This window comes from Papio anubis, chromosome 17 (genome assembly GCF_008728515.1).
Source record: "Papio anubis isolate 15944 chromosome 17, Panubis1.0, whole genome shotgun sequence".
Taxonomy (NCBI): Eukaryota; Metazoa; Chordata; class Mammalia; order Primates; family Cercopithecidae; genus Papio; species Papio anubis.
In genome coordinates this window covers 69,822,709-69,844,586 of record NC_044992.1, presented here as the reverse complement: position 1 = coordinate 69,844,586, position 21,878 = coordinate 69,822,709, and the positions used below count along the sequence as shown (strand labels likewise).

The window sequence follows — 21,878 nt, the reverse complement described above, 5'->3', positions numbered from 1 at the left end:
CTGCACAACAAGAGCGAGACTCCATCTCAAAAAGAAAAAGAGAGAGACCGGGCGCAGTGGCTCAAGCCTGTAATCCCAGCACTTTGGGAGGCCGAGGCAGGCAGATCATGAGGTCAGGAGATTGAGACCATCCTGGCTAACACGGTGAAACCCTGTCTCTACTAAAAATACAAAAAGAAATCAGCCAGGAGTGGTGGCGGGCACCTGTAGTCCCAGCCACTCGGGAGGCTGAGGCAGGAGAATGGCATGAACCCGGGAGGTGGAGCTTGCGGTGAGCCGGACGCTACTGCACTCAAGTCTGGGCGACAGAGCAAGGCTATGTCTCCAAAAAAAAAAAAAAAAAAAAAAAAAAAAAGGAAAGAAAAGAAATGCAGATTCTCAGGGCCCGCTGAGGAGAACCTGCATTTCTACAGGCTCACCAGGTGGTTGTGTGTGCCCTGCATTGTCACCCAGCTGCCCCCTGAAATGGGTGATGTCCAGTCTTGCACAGGAGGGCTCTGAGATGTGGAGGGAGGCGCTTCAGGCCGCATACTTAGTAAATGGCAGAACCAAGGTTTGAACGCGGGTCTTCTGACTCTGAAACCCACAACTGTTCTCCTGCACTGCCTTCCCCCACAGAAGGCAAACGGAAAATAGATGTAGAAAGGGGCAGGTTCCTACAGGCTGCACCTCCCAAGGAGTGGGTTATAATAACCTAGGGAGTGTCTCCAGGGTACAGTGACCCCCAGCCCCAGCCCTGGGTTGTGAGTTGCCATAGTGAACCACTTTGACTGCTGGGGTATGCACACCCCTCAGCTAGGACAGGACAAACCATAGGGTCGCCAGTTGGATCCCGAGGTCCCGTCTGTTAAGGGGTGGCTGGGGCTGAGCATGTATCCAGCTGCCGCCTAGTGTGGCCGGAGATGCTGACCTCCATGCTCCCAGGCAGCCTCACATGTCAACGTCACTGCCACGCAAGGGGAGGCTGGGGAGGTGCCTGAGTTGACGGGAGTCTATAGAGGGTGCCCTGGAAAGCAGAGGATGGGGAGAGGCTGTGGCTCATGGGGAAGGGTCCTTCCCAGAGGAACCCTCCTGCAGGCTGAGTGGAAGCATCCCAGGCAGGGAAGGAAGTGCCGGCTCACAGGGCAGGGGCTTCAGGAGCAGAAGCAGACTAGTGAGAAAGGTCTTCAGGGCTCAGGTGGGTATGTGGCAGGAGTGGAGAGTGCAGGAGGCTCTGAGGAACTGAGGGCAGAGGCCAGGTCACGCCAGCCCTGAGTGTCATGCTAAGGACTTGATGCCACAGTTGCGGGGGACCACAGTGGGCTTTACAGCAAGAGTGGGAGCCTTCCTCGCCCTCCAGCTGCACCCTCATGCCCTGTCCAGCCCCCCAGTCACCCCTCCTGATGAGGAAAGGAAGTCAGCAGAGAAACCACAGGCCCCACCTGCAAAGGGCTGAGGGGAGAGGAAGTGAGACAGGTGTGAGGCCTGCCAGAGATGGGTTCAAACCACAAGAGAGGTTCTTGGGGGGAGCGGGGAGAGGCCATGGCCCTGGGGAGGTGGGGTGCAGAGTTCACCAAGGGCCCTGTGGAGCTGGATGTGTGGTTCCTAAGCCCACAGAGTGTGCAGCTGGTGGACGGGGCTCCAAACCCACTTGGCTGCTCACCGGAGCCTCGGGCTAGGGGCCTCACCTGGGCTCAGGGCATGCTCTGGCCCAAGTGACACAGGGAAAGCAGTGTGGATGGTGCTGACACCCGAGTGTGCGAGCACAATGGCTTCCCTGTCCCTCCACAGAGCTGCAAGAAATGCCTGTGGAGCTGCTAGGGCTGGAGCGCACCCTCTTTGTGCCCCCCAACACTATGGCCAACCTCATCTCTGGTGAGCACAGGGTGACTTCTGTCTACCCAGCGGGTCCTCAGTGCATACGGGGAGCTGTGACACTCGTGGACCACATTCCTGCATTTCTGTTTGGTTCAGCCGGTGAGGAGCCCTGGAAAGAGATGGGGGAGGAAGAGAGTGGGGGCTACAGGTCTGCTCCTCCCCAGCTCCTCTTCCGAGGGTCCCCAGGGCCTTTGGGCCAATGCCAGGGACCTCTCCACACAGCCCTGGCTCTGGGTTCCTGCAGCCACGCCTCCCTCTCACCCTTCAGGCCTGTCCTCCGGGCTTCCCTGCTCCTGCCTCCCCCTCAGTAAACCATCCCACGATTAAACACTGCCAGTTTCCCAGTGTGTGTGTGCCATCTGTTTCCTGCCAGGGTCTGATGCCTGCAGGTGCCTTGGCGACTTGTCCACCCAGAAGCAGCATCGCAGCAGCTTCTCCAGCAGGTGATGCTCTGCGGAGGCGCCTCGGGGTGCAGGTGTGCAGGCTGGGCATGGCCCAGCGATTCCCAGCACAGCGTGGCCATCCTAGACTTGTGTGTTTAACGGGATGGTTTTCCGGCACGTGGCACTGAGGTGTCTTGAAGGCGCTGTTTCCTTGCCGGCCTCAGGCACTTGAGTTGGCTGTAGCCTTAGGGCTCAGCCTGGCCACACTGAGCAGGGCCACATACCTCCAGACTCAGTGCCAAGACCTGCCCTCCTTCTGTCTCAGTGATGTGTCACTGCCGGTGCCGGGGCTCCCAGCTCCTCCTTGGGCAGGAGTGCCACCTCCACATCTATGAGCAGAGTGGGGGCGGCTCAGGTAAGGAGCAGGCACTGCTCACCTGGGGCCCTGGGCATCCTTCAGCCAGCGCAGGCTGCTCAGGGGTAAGGCCCCAGGCTGAGACCTGCAGAGGGAAGGAAGGGACAGCCACGGAGAAGCTGGCTGGGATGGTGGCCTCTCCAGGGGAGGAAGAAAGGAGAGCAGAGCCCCAGATTTGCCACGTGGGGGCGGCAGCGGCTGGGGCTGGCCCCAGGCTTGCCGGGCAGACACCTGGGCGGTGCTTGCTGCCTGCTGCCCTCTAGTGGGCACTCAGAGCACTCCCGCGCTCCTGACGGGAGCCAGACAGCAGCATCTGAAGAGTTAACAGGGGAGGGGCCCAGTGTCCCCCAGCTGTGATGTCTGTTCAGGTGCACAGAACAGAGGAAAATCTTCAATGCCCAGGGCTCAGGGGAGCCGGCACAGAACTCAGGGTCTGGCTCCTTACTCCAGAGGAGCCCCCCACTACGCCAGGAGGTGCCCCTGGACCCCTCAGCCCTCATCTCCTCCCTGACCCACAGATTGCTAGAGTGTACTCCCACTCCCTTCCAGACCTGCCCCATGGCACCCTGGACCTGGCTGAGCTGGAGAGGATGATCACATGGGGCCTCCGGAGCACCTACTACCAGGTCTGGAAGCTCATTTGCCTGGAGAACTCACACAGCACCTTGGGGGGGCCAGGTCCTCTCCATCGACTACCTACGCCAGGTAGGCCCGGCCCCACCACTGTGCGCCCTCCACCAGCCTGATCCTGGCTTCCTGTGCCCCTGGCCCATCCTGGGGTTCAGTCCCCTCTGATTTGTGCCATGGGCACCCATCAGTGGCCAGACCTGTCACAGGAAGGACACATGTATGGTCCTAGGCTGAGACACAAAGGGAATTATTGCCCCAGGCCAGGGCCCCTAGTGCCTGCAGCAGCCCAAGAGCAGAGATGCCCCCACCTCCAAGCCCCGAGAGCCGAGTCCCAGAGCAGCACCAGGGTCTGCTGCCTTGGCCTGGAAACACGCGCCCCGTCAGGCTGTAGGAACGAGCGTGTGTGAGTGCCCTCCACCTGGTCCTTGCCACCCACATGCGAGGTGAGGAGGCCGCAGTGTCTGAGCTCTGCTGTTTACCAGACACTAATTAGATAGCAGCCTAACCCTCCAAGCCTTGCGTTCCTTGCCTGTGAAATGGGAGCAGTGGCGTCTCCCTTGAGTTGTCGTGAAGCCTAAATGAGGTGACACACATTTACCCTTGGCCCACGGCTAGCATTTGGCCCATGGTCAGTGTGCGACAAAGCTGGGTTAAATGTGCACCCCCAGCCCCTCCCAGAGCCCAGCACGGAGGCTCAGGCAGCACAGCCTGACTGCTCAGGTCCCAGATCGCCAGAGCCAGTCACCAGCCAGGTCTCCTGATCCCTCATGATTCCTCAGGCAGCTAAGCCCAGACCCCTCTTCCCTCTATGCCTCCCTCAGGCCCGGCCCCTCTGACTGCCTGTACCTCGTCCCCAGGTGCACCTCATCTCCAGGTGCACCTCATCTCCAGGTGCACCTCCTGGCCCAGACCTACAGGGCCCAGGTCCACCTGGATGGGGCCCAGCTGATGAACATGGCACTGGCCCTGCATGTCCCACCACCCACATTGTGGAGCACTGTGACTCTGTGTCTTTCTGCCTCTCTGAGGTGGGAAAGCCCTGGGCTGGCCTCCCACAGACAGGTGGGGTGGGGCGCCCCAGCAGGAGGCAGTGTTGGATTCCTGAGCTCCATCCCTGGCAGCCGGCCCCAGGTTCCCCTTTAACACCTCTGCAGACAGGGCTATGCATCTGTGCCTACCCCGGGCCAAGGACAGGGATGTGGGCTGGCAGGAGTCTCTCCTCGCCACCTCCCAGGGCCTGGACAAAGAAGCTTGGTGCCTCCAAAAAGCCCTGGGTGGAGGCGTGCACCAGGTGGGGGTGCTGGCCGCGGCGGCCCTGGTGGGACTGGCTGACACAGAGCAGGCACTGCAGCGGGACCACGGGAACGCCCAGAGATTCACCAAAGGTGCCTGGACAGGACACCCCACCCTCGCTTCCCTGTGCTTCCTCTGACTTGGCTTGAGCTGTGCCGTGGAGGGTCCCCCAGCAGGTCTGCAGGCTTCTGGACCCTGGGACTCAGGGTGGCCGTTGAGTCACTAGGGCGGGACCCAGGGCACCAGCTGCTTCAGCAGGCCCTACTCAGTGCAGAGTCCAGCCTGAGGAAGCCCTCGGTGGATGGCCAGAATTGTAATGCTCCGCAGAGTCTGGCAGAGCCTCTAACCCGGGTCTTTCATCTCTTCACTGAGTCCTCCAACAACCCCCTGACGTCCCTACTTCACAATGAGGAAACAGAGGCCCAGAGAGGTCATAGGTTTGTCTGAGATCACACAGCTAAACGCAGCAGAGCCCAGTCTGTGTGACTGCAAAGGCCAGGCTCTTCCTTCCCCCACGGCAACTGGACTGCCCCCTGCCTCCCGGGTGACCCCTCTGGACAATGGGGTCAGGGTCAGAGCCTGGGGTGGTCTCCACTCACCTCAGGGCCTGGCCTAGGACTCCAGGAGCTGGTGTTGTCCGTCTGCTCCCTTGATCCCACCTTCACGGAGACAGACATAGTGATGGTGAGCGTGGCTGGGTTGCGGGCTGGGAGCGCTGATGAGATGGCCCACACTGGCCACGTGGTGTGCATGCCGCTGTTCCTATGGACAGAGCAGTCGCCGTGTGGCACCACGACATCTGGGCACGGGACACTGAACTGGTGCTGAGGAAGTGGGAGTTTGTGCTGAGGCCGTTGGAGTCCTGAGGACAGAGTGACCGGACCCTGTGCCCGGGCTGGGATGGAAGCAGGGAGTGGAGGTGCTCCCAGCAAGCAGAGGAGGCATTACCTGCTCCTGGGGCTCTTTGATCCCCTTCACCCCCACAACACTCAGGGTCAGGACCTCCCCCGTGCTTGTCAGCACACCCTGAGTTCCTCCAGTGTCTGGGACAGGGTGCAGGGACAGGAAGGACACCCTTCTAGCTCCCATCACCAGAGCTCGGGAGGCAGCAGGGCTGGCCTTCACTCTGGGTCACAGAGGAGCCCTTTGTTCAGGGCTGCGCAGCCAGTGATGGCTTCCTGAGTTCAGGAAGGGCGTGAGAAGGAAGCAGTAAGGGATATGGTAACTTGATGGTGAGGGCTTTACCTGCTGTGGTGAGGGATTTTCACTTTATCTTGTGGTCCTCTAATACGTCTTTTCCTTTTTAGGAAATAAATGACTCAGGCCCGGGCATGGTGGCGTGAGCCACCAGCACTCTGGGAGGCCGAGGCAGGCGGATCACTTGAGGTCAGGAGTTGGAGACCAGCCTGGCCAACATGGTGAAACCCCATCTCTACTAAATATACAAAAATTAGCCAGGCATGGTGGTGCATGCCTGTAATCCCAGCTACTCGGGAGGCAGAGGTGAGAGAATCGCTTGAACGTGGGAGGTGGAGGTTGCAGTGAGCCAAGATTGCACTACTGCACTCCAGCCTGGGTGACAGAGCAAGACTCCATCTCAAAAAAAAAAAAAAAGAAAAAGAAAAAAAAAGAAATTACTCTGCTTAATAAAATAATATGTCTGTATTGTAGATGATTTGGGAGTAACTCTCACTTTTAGCAATTCTTAGGGTAATTCAGGCAGACTCACTCAAAAAAAAAAAAAAAAAAAAAGCCAGGCATTGTGGGGTGTGCATCTGTGGTCCCAGCTACGTGAGCACCTGGGGTAGGAGGATCACTTAAGTCCAGGAGGTGGAGGCTGTAGTGAGCTAAGATCACACCACTGCATTCCAGCCTGGGCGACAGAGGGAGACCCCGTCTCAACAAACAAACAATCTGATAGTACTAAAGGGCCTGCAAGGCAGTCATGAGTTGTGAGGTCAAGATTGGGAGAAGAGGGAACCTAGAGAGGTGAGCCTGGCATTTGGGACACTTTTCCTCTACACAGCTGCTTAGGAGCTGAGGAACGGAGCAGAGCTTTTCACAGGCACACAGGGCTGAGGGGCAGAGAGCTGAAGTTCAAGGCCTGCTGAAAGACCCTCGTAAGCGTCCCCTAACCCTCAAGCTTTGGGTTGGGTCCCTGAGGGGCCACCCACTAGGAGTAAGGGCAATTGGAAGTTGACCGACCGTCTGGCCGCCTGCCAGAAGTAAAGATCTGTCTTCTCTGGAGGAAGATGACGCCTCCCAGAGCCTCCAATTTCCTCTACAGTTATTCATATGGGATGCCCCCACTCAATCAGAAATAACCAGTCAAACAATGGGACAAGATGTGATTGAAAATGAGAAGAAAAAAAAAATGGACAAAAGAGGCCAGGCATGGTGGCTCATGCCTCCAATTCCAGCACTTTGGGAGGCAGAGGCGGGCAGATCACTTGAGGTCAGGAGTTCAAGACCAGCCTGGCCCACATGGTGAAACTCCATCTCTACTAAAAATTAAAAAAAAAAAAAAAAATAGCTGGGCATGGTGGTGTGGGCCTGTAATCCCAGCTATTCGGGAGGCTGAGGCAAGTAAATCATTTGAACTCAGGAGGTGGAAGTTGCAGTGAGCCGAGATCACACCACTGCACTCCAACCTGTGTGACAGAGCAAGACTCTTGTCTCCAAAAAAAAAAAAAAAAGAACAAAAGAAACAGACCCTTAGGTGACCCAGATAATGAAGTGGCTTGTGCCTGTACCCCCAGCTACCCAGGAGGCTGAGGTGGGAGGATCACTTGAGACCAGGAGTTCAAGGCTGCAGTGAACCATGATCATGCCACTGCACTCCAGCCTGGGTGACAGAGCAAGACCCATCTCTAAAAAAATAAATAAATAGCTTGAGTGTGGTGGCTCACGCCTGTAATCCCAGCACTTTGGGAAGCCAAGGTGGGTGCATCACTTGAGATCAGGAGTTCGAGACCAGCCTGGCCAACATGGTGAAACTCCATCTCTACTAAAAATACAAAAATTAGCTGGGCATGGTGGCACACACCTGTAATCTCAGCTACTCTGGAGGCTGAGGCAGGAGAATTGCTTGAATCTAGGAGGCAGAGATTGCAATTAGCCAAGATTGCCCCACTGCACTCCAGCCTGGGTGACAGTGAGACTCTGTCTCAAAATAAAATTAATTAATTAAATTAAATAATCTAGGCTGGGTGTGGTGGCTCATGCTTGTAATTTCAGCATTTTGGGAGTCCAAGGCAGGCAGATTGCCTGAACCCAGGAGTTCAAAACCAGCCTGGGCAACATGGCAAAACCCTGTTTCTACTTAAAAGTACAAAAATTAGCCAGGTGTGACAGTGTGCACCTGTAGACCCAGCTACGTGGGAGACTGAGGTGAGAGGATTGCTTGAGCCGAGGAGGTGGAGGTTGCAGTGAACTAAGATTGTGCCACTGCATTCCAGCCTGGGTGACACAGAGAGACCCATCTCAAAAAAATAAAAAATAAAATATTCAAGGAATTATAAGGCAAGATAAAAAATTTGGCAGGAATCTTGAAACTTTAAGAAGGCCACATGGAAATTCTAGAACTGAAAAATACGATAACTTAAGAACTCAGTAGATAGGTTTAACAGTAGATGAGACACAGCTGGAGAGAGAATTAGTGAAGAGGGAGATAAATCAAGAGAAATATCCAGATAAACAAAAGATGAAAAGAGTTCTTTGAAAAGAGTAATAAAATTGATAAACCTCTAATAAGACTGATCAAGAACAAAAGAAAGGAAGTGAAAATAACTTATGATAATATTAAAAAGAATAAAGAGGCTGGGCATGGTGGCTCATGCCTGTAATCCCAGCACTTTGGCAGGCTGAGGCAGGTGGATCACCTGAGGTCAGGAGTTTGAGACCTGCCTGGCCAATATAGTGAAACTCCATCTCTACTAAAAATAAAAAAAATTATCCAGGCCTGGTAGTGGGCGCTTATAATCCCAGCTACTCAGGGGAGCTGAAGCAGAAGAAGTGCTTGAACCCAGGAGTCAGAGGTTGCAGTGAGCCGAGATCCCACCACTGCACTTCAGCCTGGGCAAGACAGTGAGATTCCATCTCAAAATAAATAAATAAATAAATAAATAAAATAAAAATTACATATATATATATATTTTTAATCTGAGACGGAGTCTTGCTCTGTCACCCAGGCTGGCGCTATCTCGGCTCACTGCAAGCTCCACCTCCCAGGTTCACACCATTCTCCTGCCTCAATCTCCCGAGTAGCTGGGACTACAGGCGCCCGCAACCACGCCCGGCTAAGTTTTTGTATTTTTAGTAGAGATGAGGTTTCACCGTGTTAGCCAAGATGGTCCTGATCTCCTGACCATGTGATCCGCCCACCTCAGCCTCCCAAAGTGCTGGGATTACAGGCATGAGTCACCGTGCCCGGCCAAAAAATTACCTATATTTTTATCATCCAAGAATAACCACTAATATTTTTTGTCTATTTCATTCTGGATATGTATATATGTATATAAATCTGTGTGTGTGTGTATGTGTATTAAAGAGGGGAGATACACAGTCACATCAGTGCTTTAGAAAGCCCTTAATAGGAATCCCAGAAGGAGGATTAGTTTTAGAATGGTAAAGTAGAGACTTCAGCTTAAGAGTGGTAACTTTGAGACCCCAAGAAGAGGTGATTAAGAAGCTGCCAGGAATATAAGCACAGAGTTCAGGAGAGGGCCTGGACTAGAGGAAGAGCTATGAGAAACCACAGCATGGGCCGGGCATGGTGGCTCACGCCTGTAATCCCAGCACTTAGAGAGGCTGAGGTGGGAGGATCACCTGAGATCGGGAGTGTGAGACCAGCCTGACCAACATGGAGAAACCCCATCTCTACTAAAAATACAAAATTAGCTGGGCGTGGTGGTGCATACCTGTAATCCCAGCTACTTGAGAGGCTGAGGCAGGAGAATCACTTGAACCTGGGAGGCAGAGGTTGCAGTGAGCCGAGATCACGCCACTGCACTCCAGCCTGGGCACCAGAGAACAGAGTGAAACTCTGTCTCAAAAAAAAAAAAAAAGAAAGAAACCACAGGATGGTGGAAATCTTGGACTTCAGTGAGTGTAAGGGGAGAAGAGTCCACGTGGCAAGCAAAGGGCAGTCTCCCTCTGTCCCTCCATCTCTTAGAAGAATCCAGATCCATACTGTGGAAGATCAAGTATACAGGAGTTCCCAGGGCCCCAGAACTGCTCTCCTGTGCTTGAGAAGGTGGTAACTCAGAAAATCAAAAGAAAGTCAGCAAGTCTCACACCTGTAACCCAACACTTTGGGAGGCAGGTGGATCACCTGAGGTCAGGAGTTCAAGACCAGCCTGGCCAACATGGAGAAATCCCACCTGCACTAAGAGCACAAAAATTAGCAGGGCGTGGTAGCAGGTGCCTGTAATCCCAGCTACTCAGGAGGCTGAGGCAGGAGAATCACTAAAATCTGGGAGGCGGAGGTTGCGGTGAGCCGAGATCGCACCACTGCACTCCAGCCTGGGCGACAAGAGGGAGACTCTGTCTCAAAGCCAAAAAAAAAAGAAGAAGAAGAAGAAAGCCAGCAGCTCTAAGCCCCTGTAATTCCATGTCTCCCTTACTGACCTGTCTGGGGCAAGCACCAGCAAAAGTGCATTATATATTCATTGCTGCATAATAAGTGACCCCAAAACATAGTGCCTTAAAGCAACAATCATTTCCCATCGCACTGCGGGGTAGGAATTGGGGAGTGAGCCAGGTGTGGCGGCTCACACACACCTGTAGTCGATCCCAGCACTTCGGAAGGCCAAGGCAGGTGGACTGCTTGAGCCCAGAAGTTTGAGACCAGCCTGGCCAACATGGTGAAACTCCATCTCTGTATAAACAAAAACAAAAAGTAGCCAGGTGGCCGGGTGTGGTGACTCACGTTTGTAATCCCAGCACTTTGGGAGGCCGAAGCGGCGGGGGGCGGGTATCGCCTGAGATCAGGAGTTGGAGATCAGCCTGGCCAACATGGTAAAACCCCATCTCTACTAAAAATACAAAAATCAGCCAGGCACAGTGGTGTGCGCCTGTAATCCCAGCTACCGGGAGGCTGAGGCAGGAGAATCACTTGAACTTGGGAGGCGGAGGTTGCAGTGAGCCAAGATCGCACCACTGCACTCCAGCCTGGGCGACAGAGCAAAAACTCCGTCTCAAAAAAGAAAGTAACCAAGCCTGGTGGCTCACACTTGTGGCCCCAGCTACTTGAGAGGCTGAGGTGGGAGGATCGCTTGAGCCCAGGAGGGCCATGCCTCAGTGAGCGGAGACGGAGCCATTGCTATCCAGCCTAGGTGACAGAGACCCTATCTCAAAAAAAAGCGGGGAGAGGCGGAATTTGGGAGTGGCTTACAGTTTCTCACGAGGCTGCAGTCAAGACATCAGTGAGAACTGCATTAGCTGAATAATCCTCTTGCAGGTGGTGTGCTCACACAGCTGACGCGCTGCTGCTGCTGCTGGTGGCAGAGGCCTCAGTCCTGCCCACGTGAACATCTCCTCAGGGCTTCCTGGGTGTCTTCGCTGTCTGATGACTTGCTTCCCCTAGGGTGAGCAGTCTGAGACCGAGGCAGAAGCTGTGTTTTTATGACCTCTTCCCACGCTGGTACTTCTTACTTGACACCGAAGTCAGCTCTGACTCAGTGCGGTAAGGCCGACAGAGGGGTGAGCACCAGCAGATGAGGACAGATGAGGGCTCACTTGGGGGCTGCCTACTGCATTTATAAATGCCAGCTGGGCAAAGGGCCTGAGCTCATGAGAGGCCCCTGTCCTCACAGAGGTCAGGCCCCTGGCAGGGGCACCCACCAGGTGGTGCAGATAAACGTGCCAGAGTGGGATGCAAGTACGCCCAGAACCTGGCGGAGCTGGGCCACCCCTGGAGAAAGGGCTTTGCTGTGGTGAGAGGAGCAAGAACCTTCGATGCTGGGGGAAGGGCCTCTGAGTCAGGGCTGCTTTCCGGCACACGCACACGCTTGCTCACACACACGCACAGGACGCCTCTGGATGGACAGACGGGCGCTTGCTCACACACACGCCATTGCGACTTCTGGATGGACAGACGGCGCTTGCTCACAATAATAATGACAGGACGTTTCTGGATGGACAGACGGCTGTCACGCGACACGCACAGGACGCTTCTGGATGGACAGACGGGCGCTTTGCCACACAATACCACAGGACGCTTCTGATGGACAGACGGCTTGCTCACACAATAATTATTGCGACGCTTCTGGATGGACAGACGGCTATTGCTGGTGACAGTGTTTACTCGCCTTTGTGCTGTTTGTACACACAGGCATGTGTTACCTATTTTGAAAAGTTCTAAGAAAAATCGAAGAGGCCCACTTCTAAGGATTCAACTACTTTTAGATTAATTATTTGATCTGCCCACATTGTTCTCCTGGAGACACTATAGCACTGACACTAGATTCATGAATTAATTATTGGGAGACGGAGAGGAGGAGGACTAGACAACATTAGAGACACGACACCTGAAAGACATTAACGACAGAGGAGTGTCAATCAGCTAATCAGAGGGGTGAGGATGGCTGGCCAATCAGAGTGAAGGAGTTGACTAGCCAATCAGAGCATGAGGGAGTCCACTAGCCAACTACAGGGTGAGGGTCGGCCAATCAGAGGGTGAGGGCTGTGGCTGGCCAATGAGAGAGTGAAGAAGTTACCTGGCCTGGCTGAATTCCACACCCCCTAGAACAGTTGGAGGCAAGGTGGGCGGGTCTGTTCTGGAAGGGAAGGTGCAAGCAGCACATCCCCCCCCAACACACACACTCTCCGGGAACTCTGCTGCTCCCAGCAGCCCCTCCCCGGTGTGTCTTCCCCAGTGTCCTATCCCCAGAGCCCAAGCCCATCTGCCGTGAGAAGCCTGAAGTTAGGCTCACACCCCTGGCTTCCCAGCAAACCCCCGGGAGAAGCCTCCTCAGCAGAGGCGGGGGGCCAGGAGGAGGAGAGGAGTCCCCCACACCTTTCCCCCCAAGCTGAGAGGACATGCCCACGAAGCCAGCCCGTTTCCAACACGGAGCCCCAGGCCCCGGCCTCCCTGTGCTGACCTTGGAATAAGTAGGCTTGTGTGTCTGCAGATGACTTCACAGTGGACACACGTGGGCACACACGCTCTCAGAACACCTCTGGATGCACAGACACGTGCACAGCTGGTGACGGTGTTTGCTCACCTTTGTACTGTTTATGACAGACGGGAATGTGTTACCTATTTTGAAAAATTCTAGCAAAATAAAAGGCCTATATTGCACACAGCACAAGTGATTTACGTAAGAACAAATAGGCACGATGTTCCCACATGGAATGGTAAACGTTCAAACGCCGGGAGGAAGAGGAGGCCGGGCTCACCCCGCCCAGATTGGTCCTCACTGGGCCTCACCAAAACTGTGCCACCGCCTCGAGCTCCCAGGAGCTTCCTTAACCTTTGAATCAATAAGGAGACCTCGGGGTGGGGCAGGGAGGAGGAAGATCAAGCTACAAGAGGCCGCCACCTTCCTCAGCACACCTCTCAAGACTCGGGAAGGGCCCCCAAACCCCAAACGGGGCTGTTTACTGCTTCCACATGTTGCACAGGCCCTGGGAACCCGTCTCCTGCGGCCGCCTCAACTGTCCATCTGCATAACGGTGGGCGTGCCCCAGCTTTTGTGGTCCGAGGGGACCCAGGTGTGTGCTGGCCATCCCTCTTCTCACCTATCTCTCTCTGGGATCTGCAGTGGGCCTGGGCCTGCAAGCTGAGCCCCTCCCAACCTGGGGTTCTGCCCTCTGTTTAACAAGTCTGCATCCCAAACTCCAGGCCTAGCCCTGCGCCACCCCAGGCAGCCCGGGTCCCTGTGGTCAAGAAGCCCCCTCAGCCAGGCCCCCTTTGAGGCAAGCAAGGAGTGGCCCCAAACTCCTCCACCATGGCATGACACCCCCATGCCACCCTTCTGGGACTTCCATCTCTGCCAGCTCAGTGTGCCCACCAGGGCACTCACAATGGCATACCTCCCCCAGGTTGCTGCAGAGAGGAAGGGTCGGGGGCCGGAAGCAGCAGAGCCTGTGCCAGGACAAGGACAGAGATCTGGGCGCCTGCTCTCCCCAGAAGCGTTCAGTGAAAAGTACCTAGCAGGCTTGAAAACAAGGGAGCGGACGGAGGGGCACATCTGGCTGGCTCAGCTCCTCGCCCCCCACACCTGCAAGTCGGAGGGGGCTCTCGGGCCCTCTCCTCAGCCTCTTCTCCACCAAGCCGGCCCTCCGGGGAGAGTGGACAGAACGAGGCCAGGGAAGCCTTGGCCTAAAATGGCATCTCTCTGGTGCCAGATGATCTGGGTGGGTCCCTGTGCCACTCCGGGCCTCAGTCTCCCCCTCTGTAAAATGGATAAAGGGTAGCCATTGAGTAGGGCCACTGTGGGACTGGAGAGCAGCATGGAGCCCAGCCCCACCACATTTAACAGACTCCTACTTTTCTCCCAGGTCCTTAGGAACGGGGGCAGCAGCGGCTCATGAGCCTGCTGGGGGAGGGGCGAGTTCAGGCCACATCCTTGAGAGGCACCCCCACCCAACTCTGCCACTCAGCCTGTGTCACCTGGGCCACTTCCTCTTTCTGGACTGGCTCTTCTCATCTCTAAGAGGCAGTTGAACCAGTTAGTCCCTAACGAGCCTGCCGGGGCAGGGGAGCCTCCCCAAATATCTACGGAGAAACCTGAGCTGGATTCTTGGCTCTGTCCCCCACCCCTTGTCACCCCCAGGGCTGCTTTCTGGCCAGGACCCCAGCCAGACCCAGGGAAGGGATTCCCAGACTCTCAAGGGGCCCTGGCCCTGACAGCCCAATCCCAGGAGGTGCAAAGGGAAACCCAGCCCCCTCTCACCTCCCTCCCACCTGCTGGGGGCTCAGATGACCACAGAGTGGGGGGCTCAGGCTGAGGGTCCGGGCTGCCGAGAGCAGGAGGGCTCCGCTGAATGCCTCTGAGGCACGGGAGCCCCAGGCCAGGGCCATGGACCAGCTGAAGCTGACGCGGACACCCTGCACGTGCTGTGGGCCGTACTGCCGCGCCGTCTCGGCGAAGGCCAGGTGCGAGTAGCTGATGTAGATGCTGACCCCCGTCAGGGTTAGGACACCTGGGGGAGAGATGGGGCGGGCAGCTGCTCTGTATCTGCTCCAGCGGGCCCAGGCCCAGGTGGTCCTGCAGATACCGCCTCAGCATCCCCGCCCCGCTGGCATTCAGGCAGAGCTGCAGGCAGCACACCACCCTTCCTGTCCTGGTTAGCCTTGCCTGGCTATCAACCTGGCCCCCAGACACCAACTCCTGCTTGGGGTCAGACAGGACCCCAAGGTAGTCAACTGCATTTGGGGGAGTGGAGCTTTAAGAGGCTGCAATTCAGTCCTCAAACCCCGGAGACCTCATCCCACAAAGCCTCCGCAAACAGTGCCACCTGCCCCTCAACATGGTTCCCACTCACATAACTGCCCCCACACACCCTGTACCCTCCACGGCCCCCAGCACACACACGCACATGCACACACACGTACACGTACACATTCGCACACATTCGCACACAGACAGCCATGGCCTCTGCTGGCAGCAGGGTTGCCCAGTGCTCTGAGCAGAGTGAGTCCCTGCCCTGCACCCCCTCCTCCTCTTCCTCACACCCTCGCCCTCCCTACCTCTGGGGTTAACATCCCCCTCCGACTCTCCTTCCAGAGCCCCCCTGTCCTCCCAGCTCTGAGTTTCGGGCCCTTCCTCAGGGGAGGAGGCCTGCCCTGGGCCCTCCTCGCTCCTCCCTCCCACTCTCCACGTGGTCAAAGCTGTTGTCAAAGGAATGAAGCCGAGCTTTGCACAGGGTGGCAGGCACCAGGTTTCATCCAGCAGTTCAGGGTCCAGCGAAGAGCTGGGCAGGGGACTCAGCCCATGCCCCCAGGGTATTTTCCTGTCCGCTGGGCTTGGAGGAACCAGCCCGGAGTGCCACCCCCTTCCCACAGCTTCAGGCTGATGAGAAAGCCTGTCCTTGGTGCCGACTGTAGGGAATGTTAGCCAGGGGAGCAGGTGGCCCTGACTTCCCCACAGGCACTTCCTGGGTGCACAGGGTCCCCTCTGGGCACTGCCCAGCCAAAAGAAGGCCACTGACCCAAGCTGACATTCAGGGCCAGGTCTGGATCTCACTGGTGCCCAGTCAGGGCCAGGTCTGGATCTCACTGGTGCCCAGTGAAGGGGCACAGCCCAGCCTGGTCTTCTGTGATTCCCCCTGAGAAGAGTGGGAAGAAGACGGCATGGGGAGGCTGGGGGAGGGAGGACATATAGGTGCCTGCCCGGCTGGGCAGTGTAGCAACAGAAATTATGGATTTACTTTGGGGAGGAATGTGAAGCCAAATTGAATGAAGCAGGCCCTGGGAGAAGCAGGGGCGGGGGCCAGCCCCCAGCAGCGGGGGTTGACTGCGCAGCAGGAGGTGCCTGTCTCTGCCTGCAGCACTGGCCTCAGCTGCAGCCCGGGGCCCCACTTCCTGGCAGGCCGCCCCACCAGCTGAGCCCTCTCCAAACACCAGCTGCCTCCTGTAGACTGGCCGAGGACACGGCCTTTCTCCCAAAATGAAGGGGAAGAGTAAGTTCCCACACTGGGACCTGAAGTGCCTCCGACTCCCTGGTGAGGGGGCCTGGGCTCAGCTCCTGGCAGACCTCTCTGTCAGCCTCCCGCCTCCTAAAGGAGGCTTTCGCGGCTGGCACCTGCAGCCTCACGCTGGGAAACTCTAGAGGACTGTGTCACCACAGGCCCTGTCGGTCCTCCAGGCCCCCCATGATCCTGTCTCAGGGACGGGCACCCAATCCGTCTGGGGTGCTCCATCTCCTTCCCGCTCCTTGCAGTGCTAGTGAGGGGTGAGGGCTGAGCTGACCCTAGGCAGGTGCCCTCGGTGTGACATCCTGAGAGCCCTCTGTGCTTCGGCCCACAGCTGACCCTCATTCTAGGAGTGGAGACCCTCTCTGCCTGGGGAGGCTGGAGTCGCAGTGGAACCCCCACCCATCCACCAGCTACCTCCAGCCCCTCCACCTCCTAGCCGGTGCCTTCGCTTCCAGGCACAATGCAGAGGGTCCGTGTCCCTGTAAGTTCTTCCGGTTACAATCCCGACCCAATCATTCCTGTCACTGTCTCCCGGTTACAATCCCAATCCGATTACTCCCGTCACTGGCCCCGAAGGTCCTCGTGATTGGATTTTGAACACTCACAGATGGGCTCCAGGGTCCGGTCATTTGAATTCTTCCTGATTTCATCGTCTAGAGACTTTGACTTCAATGTTGCTCTCATGTGGCCTGTGATCAATGCCAGGGCTGCTCGCTTCCCCAATCTCTGCACCCAGCCGGGCCTCCTCAGTGGCAGAGGCCTCCCAGAGAAGCAGGGAGGGTGCCCCCAGCCCTGGACGGTCCGCTCCTCGTGGCCACGGCCTTGACAGTGGAGCTGGCCTGAGACACCAGGCCTGGCTCAGGCCTGGCCTTGGTTGACAGGGGCAGCTAAGGACAGACTGTCTGGAGCCCCCAGTCTACCTTCCACAACAGCTAGCCCTGGCCAGTCGGTGGAAACTGAGGAGACAGCACAGCGGGATTGGAGTCCAGGCCCTCGTCCCTCTCCAGGCCTCAGATTTCTCACCTGCAGCTGGGACTGGGGAGCCTTCGGAGGAGCCTTCAGAGGAGCACTTGGCCAGCACTCAGCCAGCACTAGAGCTGGAGCTGTGTCAGTGGATGGGTAGTTACTGGTTACAGTCTCAGCCTGTGCTGGGGTCAGAGCTGAGGCCTCTGGTGCCCTGTTGCACCTGCCTTCATGCCTGGACCTGCCTCGTCTGTGCCAAACCCCTGAGCCCTTGCTTCTCCCACCAGGACAGTGTGGGAAGAAGGGTGTGGTAAGGGGCTGGCCCCAGGCCCCCCAGCATGATCTGACCCAGCAAAGCAGGTCCTGGGGTTGCCCTGGAGGCCCTCATCCCCCAACCCCTGCCAAGAAGCTTGGACCCTGGTGCTCCTCCCTGTCCGAGGCTCTGACCCACAGCCAGAAGCCCTGCTCCTATCACAGTGCTATGGTTTGGTGTCCCAGCCCGAATCTCATGTGAAATGGTAATCCCCAGTATTGGAGGTGGGGCCTGGTGGGAGGTGACTGGATCATGGCGGTGGCTTCTCATGAATGGGTTAGCACCATTTCCCTTGGTGCTGTTCTCTGGATAGTGAGTGAGTGCTGAGATCTGGTTGTTTAAAAGTATGTAGCACCCAGCTGGGCACAGTGGCTCACGCCTGTAATCCCGGCACTTAGGGAGGCTGAGGCAGGTGGATTATCTGAGGTCAGGAGTTTGAGATCAGCCTGAGCAACATGGAGAGACCCTGTCTCCACCCAAAATACAAAATTAGCTGGGTGTGGCGGCACATGCCTGTAATCCCAGCTACTCAGGAGGCTGAGGCAGGAGAATTGCTTGAATCCGGGATGCAGAGGTTGCAGTGAGCTGAGATCATGCGATTGCACTCCAGCCTGGGCAACAAGAGCAAAACTCCATCTCAAAAAAAAGAAAAAAAAAGTGTGTAGCACCTCCCTACTCTCTTCCTCCTGTCCCAGCCATGTGAAATGCTGGCTCCCTGACTTGGCCTTCCGCCCGTGATTGTCATTTTCCTGAAGCCTCCCCAGAAGCAAAGCAGATGCCAGCATCATGCTTCCTCTACAGTGTGCAGAACCATGAGCCGATTAAACTTCTTTTCTTTATAAGCCTAGCTAATTTTTGTATTTTTTGTAAAGATGGGGTTTCACCATGTTGGTCAGGCTGGTTTTGAACTCCTGACGTCAGATGATCTACCCACCTCAGCCTCCCAAAGTTCTGGGATTACAGGCATGAGCCACCGCGCCCAGCCTAAACCTCTTTTCTTTATAAATTACTCAGTCTCAGGCATTTCTTTATAGCGATGTGAGAACAAATACACATGGGTACCTTCTGGAACCACAGGGAGCTGCCTGCCACGGCTCCATCACCAGGCTCAGCACCTGCCCAGAGGGAAGCAGGGGACGAGGGCAACAGTAGAGGCAGCACCCCACTCCCGGAACCTGTGGCCCAACTCCCGTCTTTGGAGCCACTCTCCCAGGGCCCCAGACTCACCCCCCAGCAGGAAGTAGCAGCCGGTGAAGAGCAGCAGAGGCGCGCTCTGGGCCAGGGAGCTGAGCAGGCTGCAGATCCAGCCGCATACGAGAAGGACCAGGCTCAGGGGCAGGACCACCATGACTGCGCGGTGCAGCACTGCAGGAGAGGGTGCTCAGGTGAGAATTCTGGTCCAGGTAGGCCCTTCAGCGCTTGTCTGCCAGAGGACAGTGACATGGTGCTTCATCTTCTCAGGAAAAGTGGCTGACGCCCATCTCCGTGAAAACCACTGGACCTTCCCAGTGGCCCCCTCTCGCCCTGGCAGGGGCTTCCTAAGGCTGGGAGAGGGAGGCGTCCCCAGAACCCTCCCACCCCCATCCCAGGCCTCGCATGTCCCCTGACCCACCAGGGGGAAGGTGCCAGTCAGGTAGACAGCAGGCCATCTGGAAGAACCGAGTCCTAAATGGGGAGCCAGGAGTCTGCAGCGCCCACAGGATCCAGCCCCACTCGGAGCTGCCTGACTTCCCCAACAACAAAGAATGAGCCTTCGCCACTGAGAGGGAAACTGAGACAGGGGAAAACAGGACAGGCTGGGAGCCGGGCACCTGTGGTTAGGCACAGTAGCACAGCACTGGGACAGGTCTGCGTGGAAACGTCCTCTTGGAGATGCAGGGGCAGTGGAAGCAGTGCTGCGGGATGGGGATGGGGATGGCTGGGATCCAGCCTTGCCTGAATATTTGGAAAGGAGGCAGCCCCACCCACGACTCACAGACGAGGTGCTGCACCGAGGTGGAGACGTCCAGGCTCTCGCTGGTGAAAGGGTCGACCAGCGGGATGCAGCTGTTCTGCCCTGGGAAACAGAGGCCTCGAAGCCTGGGGCCTGGATGCCGTGAGGCACCCAGCAGCCTACCTGAGCCCAGGGGACCCCCCGGCACCACAGGGCCCTGCCACCTTCTCTCTCATGCTAAAACTCGGGGCTGGGACTCCAAGTGGGATGAAAGGCCCAAGACCTTTCGCCTTATTTTCACATGCAAGTTATGCCTGCACAGATGCATTTTTAAAATTTCAAACGCTCCATGGAGGCTCCCTCAGAGTCCCTGAGGCAGGGGTCCTTGTAATGCGTTTGTGTGTGGAACTCAGGCTTTCCTTTGGGTCAGGAAAAAGGTGTGTGCAAAACGGGTTCCTGGGAAGCCTTGCTCCAGAATCTTCCTGACTCGTGTCATGTGGGCATACATACTCTGGTTCTCACACACGTGCAGAGCCACCTGCATAGGCACATGCGTGTGCACACCTGCACACAGGTGCATGTCAGGAGGTCTTTGTAGCACAGTTAGGCACAGTCTGTCGGATGGATGAGCACACGGCTCCTAACGCCTCCCCAGTTGCACTGAGGAAGCCACCAGCACACGCGCACCACCCACACTCGCACTCACTCATACATGCCCACACACTCTCACATGCACATACATGCACACTAACATGCACACACAACTACACACACTCACATTCATATTTACATACACAGCCAGGTGCTCACACATGTTATATTCAGCACATGCACACATATTCAGATGCGCACACACACTCACTCACACTCAGACCTCCTTGCCATGCCAGCCCCCTGTGCAGGGGAAGCTCCCCAGGCGCCGCGGCAGCTCCTGAGGAGGGAGCTGGGGGGAATGGAGGGGGCCCTGTGGACCCTGCAGCCTCCTCTCTCCCTGTGCTCTGAAGCCTCTGCACACATTTGGAACCCCTGTCCCCAGGGCATCAGGAGGTGTGGGGTGAGCAGCTCTGAGGGTGCCTGACAGGGAGGGGGACAAGGGGCTGCAAGGCCCAAACCCCGGGGAGGGCGATCAAGAAACAACCCCTGGTGACTTGGATGAGGCCCCCCAGCTACACACCTGGAGGCTTCCCTCCCCGACCCTCGCCCCACAGCCCCCTCCTCCGGCTGTGAGGGGCCCTGAACAGGGCTCCCTCCCTCCTGTAGCCCCTGGACTGTCAGTTTTGGGGGGTGACGGAGGGTGATGGGGAGGGAGCTGAGAGACACCCTGGGGCAGAGCGGGATGCAAGGGAGGGGTCCTGGGAGGGGGTCTGGCGGGGCGACACGGGCGGGGCGGGGTTAGGGGGGTGTCGGAGGGAAGAGGTCGCAGAGGGAGGACGGCCGGCGGGGTGAGCCGGTTACCTTCGCAGACGTGCCAGAGCCCCGAGTGCGAGGAGAGCTGCTCTGCGCGCCCGGGCCCGGCGCTGCCATTGCCGGCGTCCGCCACCTCCAGGATGTACCAGTAGTCGCTGGCGACCGCGGCGGCCAGGAGCGCGAAGCTGAGCAGCGCACCGAGGGCGGCGGCCAGGAGCAGCACACCCAGCCGGGCCATGGGGGCGGCCGGCGGGTGGGGACGGGTCGGGGGTAGCGGGGCCCGGGGGGTGGCGGGGGACGCGCGGAGCCGGGAGCCGGGGGGCGCTGGAGCCGGGGGATGCGCGCGGCGGCGCTCGAGGCTCTTCTGGGCACGTCCCCGCTCCTGCCCGCGCACTGGCCTCGCGGGCCCCCTGGGGTCGCAGGGAGCTCGCCCCTGGGAGAAAGGAGAGGAAGTCGGGAGCCGCGCGGCGAACCTGGAACCTGAGCTCCAATCTCAGCGTCCCCACGTGCCCTGGGCACGTTGCTTAATCTCCCTGAACCCCGGCTCTTCAGCAACCAAATGGGATGCGCCTGTCTGGCCGGGCTGTGCAGGGCTTGGGAGGAGGAGGGAGGGTCCGCCAGAGACAGACCCCAGGAGGATGGCCAGCTGGGAAGCAGGACCACCCACCCAAGCTCCTGGGCTCCTGGAAGCATAGGAGCCTGGCACGGGCTGGCCCTGGGGTCCTGTATCAGTCCTGAGGCCCAACCAGACGGCAAGTGTAGTGCGTGGGCCCCGCGGCTGGGCCGGGGGCTGAGGAAGGAAAAAATCTTGCTTTGGATTCACTCATAATTACAAATGCCCCCTCCAGCAAGGCCGGCCTCTGCCTGGCCAGCCACTCACGGAGCAAACAGGCAGAAAGAATCTTCTAGGACAGGCGTCGGGTGCCAGTGGGGGTGGGAGGCAGAGGAGCCGCAGAGAGGCACCCCCTCCCCCCACCCAGGAGTAGCCCCATGAGCAACCCCGTGTGGGCAGCCACGCAGGTGGAAGGGACAGGCCGGGCA

General features: G+C 57.5%; 1 protein-coding gene and 1 long non-coding RNA gene across 5 annotated transcripts; both read right to left on the bottom strand.

Annotated features, from left to right (window-relative positions):
• Positions 1 to 336: 336 nt before the first annotated feature.
• Positions 337 to 11,645, bottom strand: LOC116271085. Of its 3 annotated transcripts, none has more exons than XR_004179530.1 (3): positions 10,973 to 11,645; positions 1,845 to 5,340; positions 337 to 1,006 (listed from the first exon to the last, which is right to left on the bottom strand). It is a non-coding gene; the product is annotated as an uncharacterized LOC116271085 (long non-coding RNA). The 3 variants fall into 3 exon arrangements; XR_004179531.1 differs by having other exon boundaries at positions 337 to 1,966; positions 5,178 to 5,340; XR_004179529.1 differs by lacking the exon at positions 337 to 1,006 and having other exon boundaries at positions 1,479 to 5,340.
• Positions 11,646 to 12,146: 501 nt separating this feature from the next.
• Positions 12,147 to 21,075, bottom strand: TMEM235 (transmembrane protein 235). 2 transcript variants are annotated; one of them, XR_004179528.1, is made up of 5 exons: positions 16,827 to 17,781; positions 14,478 to 14,727; positions 13,803 to 13,976; positions 13,615 to 13,666; positions 12,147 to 12,810 (listed from the first exon to the last, which is right to left on the bottom strand). XR_004179528.1 is itself a non-coding variant. In XM_017951032.3 (5 exons), exons 1-5 carry the CDS (start codon positions 21,073 to 21,075, stop codon positions 13,964 to 13,966), a joined length of 672 nt encoding a protein of 223 aa, XP_017806521.1. In that variant the 3' UTR covers positions 12,787 to 13,963. The 2 variants fall into 2 exon arrangements, 1 of the variants encoding a protein (XP_017806521.1); XM_017951032.3 differs by lacking the exon at positions 16,827 to 17,781 and adding exons at positions 18,725 to 18,862; positions 19,473 to 19,553; positions 20,886 to 21,075 and having other exon boundaries at positions 12,787 to 13,976.
• Positions 21,076 to 21,878: the final 803 nt, after the last annotated feature.

Bases quoted from the DNA above. Each gene is read 5' to 3' on its own strand.
- TMEM235 (XM_017951032.3), bottom strand. From the start codon at position 21,075: ATGGCCCGGCTGGGTGTGCTGCTCCTGGCCGCCGCCCTCGGTGCGCTG. The intron at 19,554-20,885 runs GTAACCGGCTCA...TCTGTTTCCCAG, and splicing joins GCTCTGGCACGTCTGCGAAG to GGCAGAACAGCTGCATCCCG. The intron at 14,728-18,724 runs GTGAGTCTGGGG...TCTCTCCCCCAG, and splicing joins CTGCTACTTCCTGCTGGGGG to GTGTCCTAACCCTGACGGGG.